This window comes from Gopherus flavomarginatus, chromosome 20, assembly GCF_025201925.1.
Source record: "Gopherus flavomarginatus isolate rGopFla2 chromosome 20, rGopFla2.mat.asm, whole genome shotgun sequence".
NCBI lineage: Eukaryota > Metazoa > Chordata > Testudines > Testudinidae > Gopherus > Gopherus flavomarginatus.
The window spans coordinates 18367229-18380714 of record NC_066636.1 but is presented as its reverse complement, the minus strand read 5'-3'; the positions used below and the strand labels follow the sequence as shown (position 1 = coordinate 18380714).

The window sequence follows — 13486 nt, the reverse complement described above, 5'->3', positions numbered from 1 at the left end:
GGCGCAGGCTGCAGCAGGGAGAGGGCCAGGGCTTCATGGAGAGAGTGTGTGCCATGTGCCACCCTTTGCCCAGCCCCTTATCCCCTCATCCCCTCCCATTGCCTCCCCTCCCCTGCTCTGACTCCAGCAGTTTCTCTCCACCTAGCAATGTGAGGAGGTGTCTCGCTCTGCCCGCACCATGCGCCAGCTCTGGATCCGGTTCCTGCTGCAGGGAGGGGGGAGGGAAGGGGAGAAGAGACTCGACAGCTGAGTTTGCAAACAGGAGAAGAGAAAGCTGACAGCCAGCCAGCCAGCCACCCCCTCCTGCCCCGGGGCTCTGCAATGAGGGAGAGCACAGCCACTCCGGCAGGGGTCTGAACCTGTAGCCTCCAGTACTACGGTCAGGAGGGTCAGGAGGCCCCTGCTGCTCGCACTATAGGTGGAACTCTAGCAACAGCTCTCAGTAGTAGGTTCTTACCCTCTTCTGTGAATCAGTCACAAGAGGGCGACACAACCCACATTGCAGGTGCCACAAGGGTAGAAAGCAACAGCCTCCTGCCCCCTCGGGTGGCTGAGCGGGACAAGGGAAGAAAAGGGCCGACAGACTGCAGGGGGAGAGGCGGCCGCAGGACCATTTCATGTCTATGACCCCCCCTCGCCATGCAGGATGTCAATGTGTGCCCCAAAAGGGAATGCCATGCCTGGGGATGCATGTGCACCCCATTGGGCCCGGCTGGCATGAAAGGGCCAGCCCCCCTCGCCCTCGCATGGGGCCTGAGCAAGGTAAATGGAAGGGCTCCAGCAGGCTGTGGCTCACCGAGGGGCTGGCCAGGGACGGGAACCCCCCCTCCTCACTGGCTCAGGGCTCCCTGGGATGCTGGCATGGGCACCATGGCATGGATGGGAAACCCACTGGTGGCCATTCTGAGGGAGCCCCACTCCAGTCCCTGCCCCATGGCCAATTCCTCACAGGGGAGGGGGGATGGCAGCATGGGGTGCGCGTCGGGCCCTGAAGGCAGGGGGCAGACCCCCAGAGGGAGACAGGAGGGCTTGCAATGGGGCGGCCATAATGCCCCCCAGAGGCGGGGCGGATGGTAACGGGACATTCAACACTTCTGCCACCCTGGAGTGGGCACCGTCAGGGGCCTTGTGGCATTGTTCTCAAGAGAGAGCAAACACCTGGCACGGCAGCAACCAGAACGCGCCCGGTGCTGCACGAGCAGCTTCACCAGCCAGCCTGCGCCTCGGCCCCTCGGGACACGGGGAAGAGCGAACGTTTCTGGAGAAGTCACCCCTGTCGATCGGAATGAGACCCTGGGGGAGCAGGCACAGAGCCCCCCACTGCCATTGCACCTGAGCATCTCACACCACCTTCATCCTGACGGCCCCCACCCCCGCCTCAAGAGGGCAGGAAACCCTGCAGCGGGCAGTGCACTGGGGTGCGGAAGGGGGCATCGGCACAGGGCTGGGGGCTCAGTGCCAGCAGAGAGCAGGCCCTGGCACATGCAGGGAGTGTGGGGGGGACTTAGCTCATGGCAGGCACTCAGGCCTCATGGAGGGACGGAGCCCAGCCAGCAAAACCCTCTGCGTCTCACCCCCCGGGTCTCACTGCTGCGCCCCATGGCTCTTCCCCACTCTGACCCAGCTCCCCCCATCTCAAGTCCCTTGTGCTCCCCACCTTCATGGATTTCCCTCCCAGCCGTTCAGCTCTGTTGATCTTTGGAGCTGGCAGGGGAAGGTTTGTTTGCCAAGGCCCTGCTCTGCAAACAGCAGGATGTCACCACTGCCCCCTCAGTCACTCCCTCCTCTATTCCCATCAGTGGGTCTGTGGGGGATGGTGTGCGGGTCTCAGATTGGTGCTGGGCTGGGGGGGATCAGAACCAGGGTGGGGGAGGCATGGCTGGTTTTGTCCCATCCTTTCTGGCGCAAGATTCTAGTGATGCCCCCAAGCAGGGTGCGACTGTGACATTCGGGTGGGTCTATAGGGGCAAGCGACATCGACAAGGCCCCTAAATCCACCCCGGTGGGGCAGGGCGTTGAATGGGCAAGATGCCGACAGGCTGGGAAGGATGGAGAGGCTCAAACCCCCAGACTACATGCAAAGTGGGAGAAGCCGGCCCACGGGCCTGCTCTGGCCTGGCCGCAGGAGGGCTGCTGGCCTTGGGGGGGCGGCTGTCTGGTGTGCCAAGCCCCAGTGAAACAACAGCAAAAGCAGCCTTCAGTGGGATGCCCAGCAGAGGGCACTGCTGGGCAAAGGATCAGCCCAGCTGCAGCCCCATTCTCTGCAGTTTGCCTCCGCCCAGCAGAGGGGAATCAGCTGTGGGGGCTCTTCCTTAATCTGGGGGACAAGGGTGTCTGGTGGTTAGAAGAGTGGGGCATGGGGAGTTAGGACTCCTGGGTTCCATTCCCAGCTCTGCCACTGGTTTGCTGTGTAGTACTGGCAGGGGAGAGGGGCGGATGACTCTCCGTGCCTCAGTTTCCCCTCATAGGCGTTTAGGAGCCAGGACAGGTTTCTATTCCTTGTTCTGGGTGGGGAGAGGGGTCTAGTGGTTAGTGGAAGTGACATGGAATCAAGACTCCCATTCCCACTGACTCACTGTGACCTTGGACAAATTGCTTCCCTTCTCTGTGCCTCAGTTTCCCCATCTGTAGAAAGGCATCCTCCTATTGGAGTGATGAGGCTGAATTAATGAATGAAACCCTCCAGTGGAAGACACTAACAAAAACATTCTCTTTCGAAACCTGCTGAACTGGAAGGAACTGGGCCAAGGGAATTCTCGGAAGTAAAGCTTGAGGAATCTTCCTTAACAACGGAGCTAGCTCTATTGTGCAAATACGGAAGATGAAATCCAGGGAAAGAATTTTTAATACCCACTTGTTGCATCTTGTCTTAGCTTGTCTGTGACCTCTTCGGGGCAGGGACTCTCTCTGTCTGTCTGTGCAGCGCCCGGCACGACGGGGCCCTGATGTCGGTTACTCTGTGTCTGGGCAGCATCCAGCACGACAGGGCCCTGATCTCAATTACTCTGTGTCTGGGCAGCGCCCGGCACGATGGGGCCCTGATGTTGGTTACTCTGTGTCTGGGCAGCATCCAGCATGACGGGGCCCTGATCTCAATTACTCTGTGTCTGGGCAGCACCCGGCACGACAGGGCCCTGATCTCAATTACTCTGTGTCTGGGTAGCACCTGGCACGACAGGGCCCTGATCTCAGTTACTCTGTGTCTGGGCAAGGCCTGGCACGACGGGGCCCTGATCTCAGTTACTCTGTGTCTGGGCAGCACCTGGCATGATGAGGCCCTGATCTCGCTTACTTTGTGTCTGAGCAGTGCCTGGCACGACAGGGCCCTGATCTCACTTACTTTGTTTCTGGGCAGCGCCCAGCACGACGGGGCCCTGATCTCGGTTACTCTGTGTCTGGCAAGCGCCCGTCAGAAGGGAGGCCCTGATCTCAGTTGGGGCGTCTCAGCGTTCCCATAATACAAAGGAATAACAATGGAGGGTTGGCAGAAAAGCGCTTGCTTGCAGTGGTGCCCGGGAGGCATATACCTTGCCCCTACCACTGGCTCAGAGGGGAGGGAAGGGGATATGGGTCCACCCAGCCCTGCAGCATGATAAGCGCCCGGCTCTGCCGCCTGTTCTGCTGGGTGAGGCTCCAGGCTCTTGGGAGTTCCCACGGGACATGGATTGGGAAGACGCCCAAGGGGGTGATGGGAAGGAAACGGGGCTGCCCTGACAGGCCAAATCCATCAACGCAGGGATTGGGAAGGCTCCTCCCTGATGGATGGCCCCAGGGAGCCCTGCTATCTCCCCATCGCTATGGCAGAGCCTGTAGGACACAAGCACCAAAGGTTGCACTAGGTCAGGAGACGGTTTCCAAGAAACGCCGATCTCCAGCGCAGCACATTAATACAGGCCCTGCGCTCCGGGAAGGGAAGGCTGCAGCCTGCTGAGCCCAGGAGCAGACCAGCGAGATTGCTGTTACATATAGCGGGCTGCACCTGGTGGCTCTGGCTGAGAACAAGGCTCCCCATGGTGTCGGGCGCTACCTGGACCCTGGCCCAGATCAGGGCCACCCACTGGTTTGTAAATCTGACCCACCCATTTCACCTTCTCTTGTTTAGTTGTCCCATGGCTGGTTGCCGTCCGACTACAACTGGCCTTTTAATATCTGGTACTAGGATGGCAGCTGTAGGGGCTCTGGGGCCAGGTAAGCTGCCTAGGCGGGGGGAACCCACGCCAGCACCTGGTTAGCCACTGGCCCCTAAAATCATCTGGCAGCAGGGCCGGCGCTTCCATTTAGGTGGCCTAGGCAATTGCCTAGGGCGCTAAAACCCCTAGCGCCAGTCCTGTCTGGCAGTGAGGAGGCCCAGTGCAGGGCACAGAGTGGGAGTGGGAGTTCTGGCAGGGCTGGAAGCCAGGTTGCTGGATTCAATTGCCTTGAAACACAAATTGGAGCTGATTTCTAAAGGAGGGTCTGGCCAGCCCACTGCTACCCGGCACCCATGCTCACAGAGGTAACGGAAGAGATCTGCTGAGCAAGTACAGCTGTGCACATCTGGCTCACATATGCATCTCCATTTCTAGAATGCTGGCCACAGCTGGAACGCACGTGGCCAGGCACTGCTGGCCTTTGGGCACAGCTGGGATGCCCGTGCCACATCTGGCACATGGGGTGGAGCCTGTAGCCTGGCCAGGGCTCATCTGGTGGGTGAGCAGGGAAGTCTGCTGCCACAGAGGAGGAGAGATGCCTTGAGACTGGCTGCAGGAGCTGCCCTGGGCTGGGCCAGGCAGGAGCTGGGACATTTGGTGATGCCCCTAGGGTCACATCAAGATCCTATGGCCACCATGGGAACAGAACCCAGAGTTCCTGGAGCCCAGACTTGGGCCTGATTCACAACCCCACCCTTTCTCCCTGGGCAGGGGGAAGTCAGCTCCCACCCCCGCCAGTGCCACTGCATTAAGCTAGAGAGAGGGAGCAGGGGACCCAGCGCCCCAGGGAGTTGGGAAAGGGGCGTTGGGCTGCATCTGACTTCAAGTGGTGGCTGTGGTTTCCCGCAAGCCGGGCACATGAGCCAGACAGGAGTGGCCAGGCCGAGATGCCAGGGGCAGATAAGGGTCCAGGGCTGTTCCTGTAACCCTGTGCGTGCCTAGCAGCGTGTGAGCAGCACTTACCACCAACCCTTATCACAGCCCTCCCATGACGCGCCGGAGTGTGGTGCAAAGCATGCACGTGAGATCGCTGCGTGGCTCTACTCTGGACCCGGGGGTGTGGCGATGCCCCTCAATCCTCACCCACACTCCCCTGCTATTCCGGCCCTGAAGGTGGGGAGCTGTGGGTCAGGACAAAGGGATGTCAGGAGATCTGTGAGAGTGCGGGGGGAGAGGGGACCCAGGGCTGGGATGGCAGGGGGCTGTGGGTCGGGATTGAGGGACACACCCCTCTGTACATGCCCCCCCTCCAGAGCAGAGCTGGTTTGCGTGTTACTGCGTAGCCAGGGAGGGGAGGGGGGTTAGCACGTCCCTGCCCCCGCGGGCTGGAATCTCTGATTCACGTCTGACCACAGGTTCTCAGCCTCTCTTGGAAGCATAACCATCAACACGTGACTCCTTCCACAGCCCCCCCCGCCCCATCGATCAGCCCCAGGCCTTATTGTTTGCAAGCTGCCCTCAGCCTGCCCCCAAACTCAGCCCCGTGCCTGAGCCAGCCTGGCAGCTGCAATGCCCCCGGGGAGGGCACTGGAGTAAATAGTAAATCAAGCACCCACTGCCCTACCGACACATCTCGTTCCCTGCCCCTTCTAGGTGAGGCTCTGGGGGTCACGCTGCCCTTAGCCTCTCTGCAGGCAGCACCAGTCACGGACAGTCACTGCCAGTGTTAGCAGTCCCATAATGCTGCACAGGGACAGCTCTCCCAGTGCTGAATTGCAGCCACCTCTTGGGGGGAGCCTGGCAGCTGGTTCAAACCCACACTGCACTGCAGCACGAGGGAGTAGGAGAGTGCCAGGGGCTGGTCCCAGCTGCCAGCTGCACAGGGCCAGGGGCTTGCGAGCTGCTAGGATCCCCGGACACAGGCCCATCGCTGAACTCAGCCAGGTAACACCCCTGTGATACAGTGGCCAGGGCTCAGGAGCTGAGCCCCCAAGTTCCCTGCTGAGGGCAGGGCCACTGGCAAGCGGTAGAGACAGGGGCCCTGCAATAGCACCCCAGTAACAAGGAGTGGGGGCCAGGTGTGGGGTCCTGGGGGATTCTGGGTAACAGAGGATGGGGCACTGGAGCTGTGCAGAGGCCCCAAGGCCCTGTTGGGGGTGATGTCTTTACTATACCCCACTGCCCTCGCAGAGCCAGCCCCATCTGCTACCCTCTCTGTGGCACATGCAGCATCCAACCTCCTGGGGCTGCTCCATGCCAGCACCCAAACCAGTTCACCCACTGCTCTGACAGCACATTACCAGAGACGTGAACCTCCACGCAGCACCCCTCCCACAGCCACACCTACCCATCACAGCCCTCACACACACAAACAAACCCACACCTGGCCACACCCACCAATCACAGCCCCCACAAACCCACACCCAGCCACCCACCAATCACAGCCCCCACAAACCCATCCCTGATCACACTCACCAATCACACCCCATAACCCACCCCCCCACCATACCTGCCAATCACAGCTCCCACAACCCCCCCAGCCACACCTATCAATCACATCCCTCAAAAACTCACTCCAACCACACCTGCCTATCTGACCTCCCCACCCCATCCCATCCTCCCCCCACAAACCCACCAATTACAGCCCTCAGAAACCCACCCTCGGCCACACTTGCCAATCACACCCCCACTCCATGCCCCACAGCAGTACCCACCAATCGCATCCTGCACAAACCCACCTGGCCTCGCACATCCACATAGTGATGCCTGGGGAAACTGGTACAGCTTGAGATGAAGAGCCAAGGCCCAGAAGGGGACCTGTTTTGCACACTTCCCAGTGGGTGTGGGTGACATCCACACACCCCTGTGCAACATGGCTCACCGCAAGGGGACACACACACACCCAGGCCCAGAAACAGCCCCTCTGCCACACCTCCATATCCCCTAGTCCCCCCAACACAGCCAACCCATGTCCTGCAACCTGGTGCTTGCGGCCACCCCACAGACACCCCCTAGTTCCCAGTGAGAGACACCCCTCCACAGCCCACACCCTTTCCCTCCTGCTCTGCTCTGCGCAGTCCTGCCCTGCCCTCTCTCCCTGGCTGGGTGGCTCAGGGCCAGGATCCCGCAGCACCACCTGGCTGGGTGCCAGCTGCGTCTCTTGGTGGGCGTAGCTCTGGCGAGCGACTCACCTGACGAGAACTGGAAGGTTTGCCCTGACGCCACCTGGCTGGCCCGGCCTGTCCCTGGCTGACTTGACCCCAGGGCAGGATGCATGGAGGGGTCCAGTTCAGATCCTGCTTAGCCAAACCATGGGGGCATGCAAGGGTGTGGGACTGGGCAAGGAGCATTGTCCTTAGGAAGGTTCCTGGGAGACCCCCTTTCCCACTCCAGATGGAAACAGCAGTGCTTTGGGCAAGCCTGGGCTCGGAGACCAGCAGCAGCAGGGAGCCAGAGAGAACCACAGGGTCCGTCTGTGTCCAGCAGCCTCACTCCAGAATCCTCCTTCAGATCCAGCCCTGCCCTGGCTGTTCAACAGTGTGAGGGATGTTTACACGCTGCAGACGGAGGCAAATCGGGATTGAGGAGCATCACAGAGCGGTAGAGAAGCCAAGCACAGGAATAGTGGGGGAGCGAGTACTGCAGGTTGGGATTGAGGGATACTGGCAGAGCTGGGGGCTGTGGCTGGGTGGGAGAGAGACCAAGGCTGGGATAGCGGGAGGCTGGCTAGGATAACAGGATGGGGGGGTGGATTGACTCTCATGACCAGACAGGTGATCCTGATTATTCCAGGCAGCCTGGTAGAGTAGGGCCTGCCCCTGCTCCTGCCCCAGTACTCACCTGCTGTCCCATGTTACACTGGTTGCTCTTTGGGGCTGAGACAGGGCAAAGGACCATGTGTGCTTTACTGGGCCACCTAATTACCTGGGGCTGGGTGCTACCATGTCTGTGAGGGGGTGGGGCAGTGCAGGGCTCCTAGGTTCTACTCCCAGCCCTGCACAACCTGGGGCAAATGGCTCATTACATGTCTGTCTGGGAGGGTGGGTCCAGGGGCCTTTCCCCTGCCATTTCAACCCACATTTTACCCCAAGGAAAAGACAATTAAAACCAAAACAGTAGAGCTAACATGGGGTAACGTCTGTGGCCTTTTGTGTCACTTCCTAGGGTCCAAATCCTGTTCTCAGTTACCCTAGTGTAAACAGAGTGTAACTCGCTGGAAGTGAAGTGAAGGACATGGTGTAAATCAGGAGTAGCTCCCTGAAAATGAATGGGTAGCTCCATGAAAGTCAATGGAGGGACGTGGTGTAAATCTGGAGTAGCCCATGGCAGGCAATGGGGAGGCAGTGTAAATCCAGAGTAGCCTATGGAAGGCATGGGCGACGTGGTGTAAATCTAGAGTTGCCCATGGCAAGCAATAGGGGATGTGGTGTAAATCCAGAGTAGCCCATGGCAGGCAATGGGGAGGCAATGTAAATGGGGGATGTGGTGCAAATCCAGAGTAGCCCATTGACAGGCAGTGGGGAAGGAGGCAGTATAAATCCGGAGTAGCCCATTGGTAGGCAGTGGGGAAGGAGGCAGTGTAAATCCAGAGTGGCCCACGGAAGGCATGGGAGAGGTGGTGTAAATCTAGAGTTGCCCAGGGCAAGCAATGGGGAGGCAATGTAAATGGGGGTATGTGGTGTAAATCCGGAGTAGCCCATGGAAGGCATGGAGGAGGTGGTGTAAATCTAGAGTTGCTCATGGCAAGCAATGGGGAGGCAATGTAAATGGGGGGATGTGGTGCAAATCTGGAGTAGCCCATTGGCAGGCAGTGGGGAAGGAGGCAGTATAAATCCGCAGTAGCCCCTGGAAGGCAATATAAATGGGGGATGTGGTGTAAATCCGGAGCAGCCCACGGCAGGCAATGCGGGAGGCGGTGTAAATCCGGAGTAGCCCTTGCCCACGCTGCCCGCACGTGCCGCCCGGGGGCGGGTCCCGGCTGGCCAAGGCCCGTCACGCGGCAGCGGCGTGGCGCGCGGGGGGAGGAGCGGGCAGCTCCCGGGCCGGTCCAGCCTCCTGCACCGGCGCTGGTTGTGTAACAGGGCGCCCAGGCCCGGCTAATCGAGCACTGCTCCGGGGAGCCACGCGTGGAAAACAATCAAGGAGCCTGGTCCCTGGGGAGGATCCCGGGGTGCAGGGGCAGGGGAGGCCGTGGGTGCTCAGCCCCTCTGGAAATCAAGGGTGCTGCAGGCAGCTGGGGTCATGGGGGCTGGGAAGGAGCACAGGCAGGCAGAGACATTAGCGGCCCCACGCCCTCCTCTAGCCAAGGATCTCAAAGCACTTTGTAAATACCCTCCCCGTGCAGGGTGATCCTGCCCCCCTTCACATCTGGGAAACTGAGGCATGGCCAAGGCAAAGTGGCTTGCCCCAGGTCACGCGGCCGGGAAGGGAACCCAGCTGCCCTTCCAGCGCCCATCTCTCCCAGCGGCATGAGGAGTTTGCGGTGGACAGGCCATGAGTGGGAGCCCGGCAGGGATGGGGAGTCCTCTGGGGATGACCTCTAGGCCTCTTCCCTTAGGTCTGCCCCCTGCTCAGTTGCACGCGGGTTGGGGGGCGGGGAGAGTCCCTGGGCCCTCTGTGCACTGGAGTCTATCAAGGCCCTGATGAACCTTGCCACCCCTTTCCCCCTAGTTAGGGGGGCTTTTGCTGTTTTGTCCCCCTTCTTTAAGGGGGCCTTGGCTCCCTCCCTGCCGTGTTCCAAGCTGGGTGCTGCCGTGCACAGGGTGGGGGTGACCTCTGAACCCCACCCTCCAGCACTGTGGGGAGGGGGTGGGAGAGTGTCCCTAGGGGAGAGCTATGGAGTGAAAGCGGCAGAGGGGAAGGAGGAAGTGGAGTCGGGGTGAAGCCTCTCAGGGCATTTACACATGGGTCTCTCAATGCCCTTGAGAGGTGATTGCAGATGGCAGGGGCAGCGATATGGGAGACACTGAGTCGTAGCCCCCATTGCTGCCAGGCACTCAGAGGACTCCGGCAGTTTCCCTCCTGTCCCCTCTGCAGGGAGGGGCAGGTTGGGCTGGGGGCGGGGGGGGGGGGTGAGGGCTTTTCACCGTTTTGTCCCACGTCTCAGGGCCATGAGTCAGGGCAATGCAGCACAGGTGCCCAGGCCTGGAAGCTGGGGCAGGGGCTGACTGGCACGGGAAGATAGCAAAGTCTGTCAGTGCTTTGCCATTCCCTAGCCCCTCCACAAGAGGCTGTAAGCAGCAGGGGAGGGAAACTGAGGCACAGAGCCAGGATTTCCCCCAAGGTCACATGGAGAGGAAGAAATAGAAGTCCTGACTGCCCTCCCCACTTTAACCATTAGACTTTATTCTCCTTCCAGAGCTTGGACTAAAACCCAGGAGTCCTGACCCCCACCCCCTTCGGTGACCATGAAACCCCAGCTTCCCTGGGAAGCTCACAGAAACCACAGTCCCAGCATGGGCAGCGCTTGCAGCTTTATATCCAGGGAGCAGAGAATTGGGGGTGGGGGGAAGAATGGGGCCTCCCATACAAAAAATCTGAGTTGGGGTGGCAGGAGCCTTTCTCTGGGGGGTTCCTGGGCCATGCTCCCCCTCAGCCCCAGGTTCTGTGCTGGACCCACTGACGCAGCCCCAAGGTGCCTTGGTACCAACTATGGGGGATGCGATGGGAAGGTGCAGGGCTGGGCTAGAAGGAAGCAGGCTAGGGGGTAAGGGGAGGGATAGGAGGTTGCAAGGGTCATGCAGGGGTGTGGAGATGCTGGGGTGTATGCAGGGATGCAGTGAGGGGGATGCTGGGGTGGTGGGTGCAGGGCTGGGCTGGGGATGCAGCAAGGAAATGCTGGGATGGAGGACACAGAGCTGGGGACAGTGCTGGAATGGGAAGGTAAGGGGACGGCAGGGCTGGGGACACGGGTGGGAGGATGCTGGGGTGGGAGGGAGCTGTGGGGGTGCCAGGGATGCAGTGGGGAGATGCAGGGGTGGGAGTGGTGTAGGGCAGTGCTGAGCTGGGGGGCTGGGCTATGGAGATGCTGAGCTTGGGGGGTGCTGGAGACTACGGGGCGGGGCGGGGGCAGGGATGCAGCAGGGAGATGTTGGGCTAGGGGTGCAGCAGAGCTGGGAGAACAGGGCGGGGCTGGGGAGACGCTGGGATGGGAGGGTGCAGGGGGATGCTGGGGTGCAGGGCTGGGGGTGCTGAGGAGTACGGGGCAGGGGAGTAGAGATGCAGTGGGGGGAAGCTGGGGAGTACAGGACGGGGGAGCAGGGATGCAGCGGGGGGGGATGCTGGGCTGGGGGTGCACGGCTGGGAGGACAGGGCGGCGCTGGGGAGACGCTGGGAGGGTGCAGGGGGATGTTGGGGTGCGGGGCTGGGGGTGCTGGGGAGTACGGGGCGGGTGGGGCAGGGATGCTGAACTGGGGGTGCACGGCTGGGAGGACAGGGCGGCGCTGGGGAGACGCTGGGAGGGTGCAGGGGGATGTTGGGGTGCGGGGCTGGGGTTGCTGGGGGGCAGGGATGCAGCGGGGGGGACGCTGGGCTGAGGGTGTGGGGCTGGGAGGACGCTGGGATGGGAGGGTGCAGGGGGATGTTGGGGTGCGGGGCTGGGGTTGCTGGGGGGCAGGGATGCAGCGGGGGGGGGAGATGCTGGGCTGGGGGTGCAGGCTGGAAGGACAGGGCGGCGCTGGGGAGACGCTGGGATGGGAGGGTGCAGGGGGATGTTGGGGTGCGGGGCTGGGGGTGCTGGGGAGTACGGGGCGGGTGGGGCAGGGATGCTGAACTGGGGGTGCACGGCTGGGAGGACAGGGCGGCGCTGGGGAGACGCTGGGATGGGAGGGTGCAGGGGGATGTTGGGGTGCGGAGCTGGGGGGCAGGGATGCAGCGGGGGGACGCTGGGCTGGGGGTGCGGGGCTGGAGAGACGCTGGGATGGGAGGGTGCAGGGGGATGTTGGGGTGCGGGGCTGGGGGTGCTGGGGGGCAGGGATGCAGCGGGGGGACGCTGGGCTGGGGGTGCGGGGCTGGGGAGACGCTGGGATGGGAGGGTGCAGGGGGATGTTGGGTGCGGGGCTGGGGGGCAGGGATGCAGCGGGGGGACGCTGGGCTGGGGGTGCGGGCCTGGGGAGACGCTGGGCGGGGCTGGGGTGCAGGGGGCGGGGCCGGGCGCCTGTGCCGCCCGCCCGCCGCTATTGCAGCCGCGGCTCCTCGGGGAGCGACTCCTCTCCCCTGCCCGGCGCGTCCCTCCCTCCCCAGCGGCGGCTGCACTCGGCTGCCCGGGCAGAGGCGCTGAGGGTCCGGCCGCAGCGCGCAGCGGAGCCCATGGAGCCCGGCGGCGGCAAGCGGCAGCGGGACGGAGCAGGCAGAGGTGGGGCTGGGGGGAGCTTGGCCGGGAGCGCACGGGGAGAGCGGGGGGTATGGGGGCAGCCGGCGAGGGGGTGATGGGGGTATCGGGGCTGTTGGTGTTTGGTGAAGGGGAGCGGAGGGGTATTGGGGCAATTGACGAGGGCGAAGCGGGGGGGTATCGGGGCAGCTGGCGAGGGGGTGATGGGGGGTATCGGGGCAGCTGTCAGGTGGGAGCGGGGGGTATCGGGGCAGCTGGCGAGGGGGTGATGGGGGGTATCGGGGCAGCTGTCAGGAGGGAGCGGGAGGTATCGGGGCAGCTGGCGAGGGGGTGATGGGGGTATCGGGGCTGTTGGTGTTTGGTGAAGGAGAGCCGGGGGGGTATTGGGGCAACTGACGAGGGAGAAGCGAGGGGGTATCGGGGCAGCTGTCAGGAGGGAGCGGGGGATATCGGGGCTGTTGGTGTTTGGTGAAGGGGAGTGGGGGGTATTGGGGCAACTGGCGAGGTGGTGACAGAGGGAGTATCGGGGGGTATCGGGGCAGCTGTCAGGAGGGAGTGGGAGGGGTATTGGGGCAGTTGGTGTTTGGTGAAGGGGAGTGGAGGTATTGGGGCAGCTGGCGAGGGGGTGACGGGGGGTATCGGGGCAGCTGTCAGGAGGAGCAGGGGGTATCGGGGCAGCTGGCGAGGAGATAACGGGGGGTATCGGGGCGGCTGTCAGGAGGAGCAGAGGTGTTGGGGCAGCTGTCAGGAGGAAGCGACGTGGTGGTAGGGGGATATGACTGATGGGGGCCGTCAGTGGTGAGGGGCAGTTAGCAAGGGGGAGCAGAGGGGGCCAGTGGGCATCGTGGTGGCTGGCAGGGCAGTAGGAGAAGCTGGAGAACAGCGGGTGTCCCTGGCAGGGCAGAGGCCTCTGGGCATCGTGGCACCCAGCGGGTGTCAGCAGGACACCGTGGGCATCGGTGGCAGCTGCCAGGGGAGGTGGGCCGAACAACGCTGCAGGTGTCATACTGGTGGGTGCATGGGAGTG

The 13486-nt window shown here is 62.3% G+C and overlaps 1 protein-coding gene across 1 annotated transcript in view; it reads left to right on the top strand.

The window, feature by feature from the left end:
• The first annotated feature begins 12404 nt into the window (after positions 1 to 12404).
• Positions 12405 to 13486, top strand: part of RORC (RAR related orphan receptor C) — a 67450-nt gene continuing 66368 nt past the window's right edge. Inside the window, exon 1 of the mRNA XM_050930633.1 lies at positions 12405 to 12483. Coding sequence (XP_050786590.1) covers positions 12438 to 12483 — 46 coding nt within the window. The 5' untranslated portion in view covers positions 12405 to 12437. The remainder of the gene's footprint in view (positions 12484 to 13486) is intronic.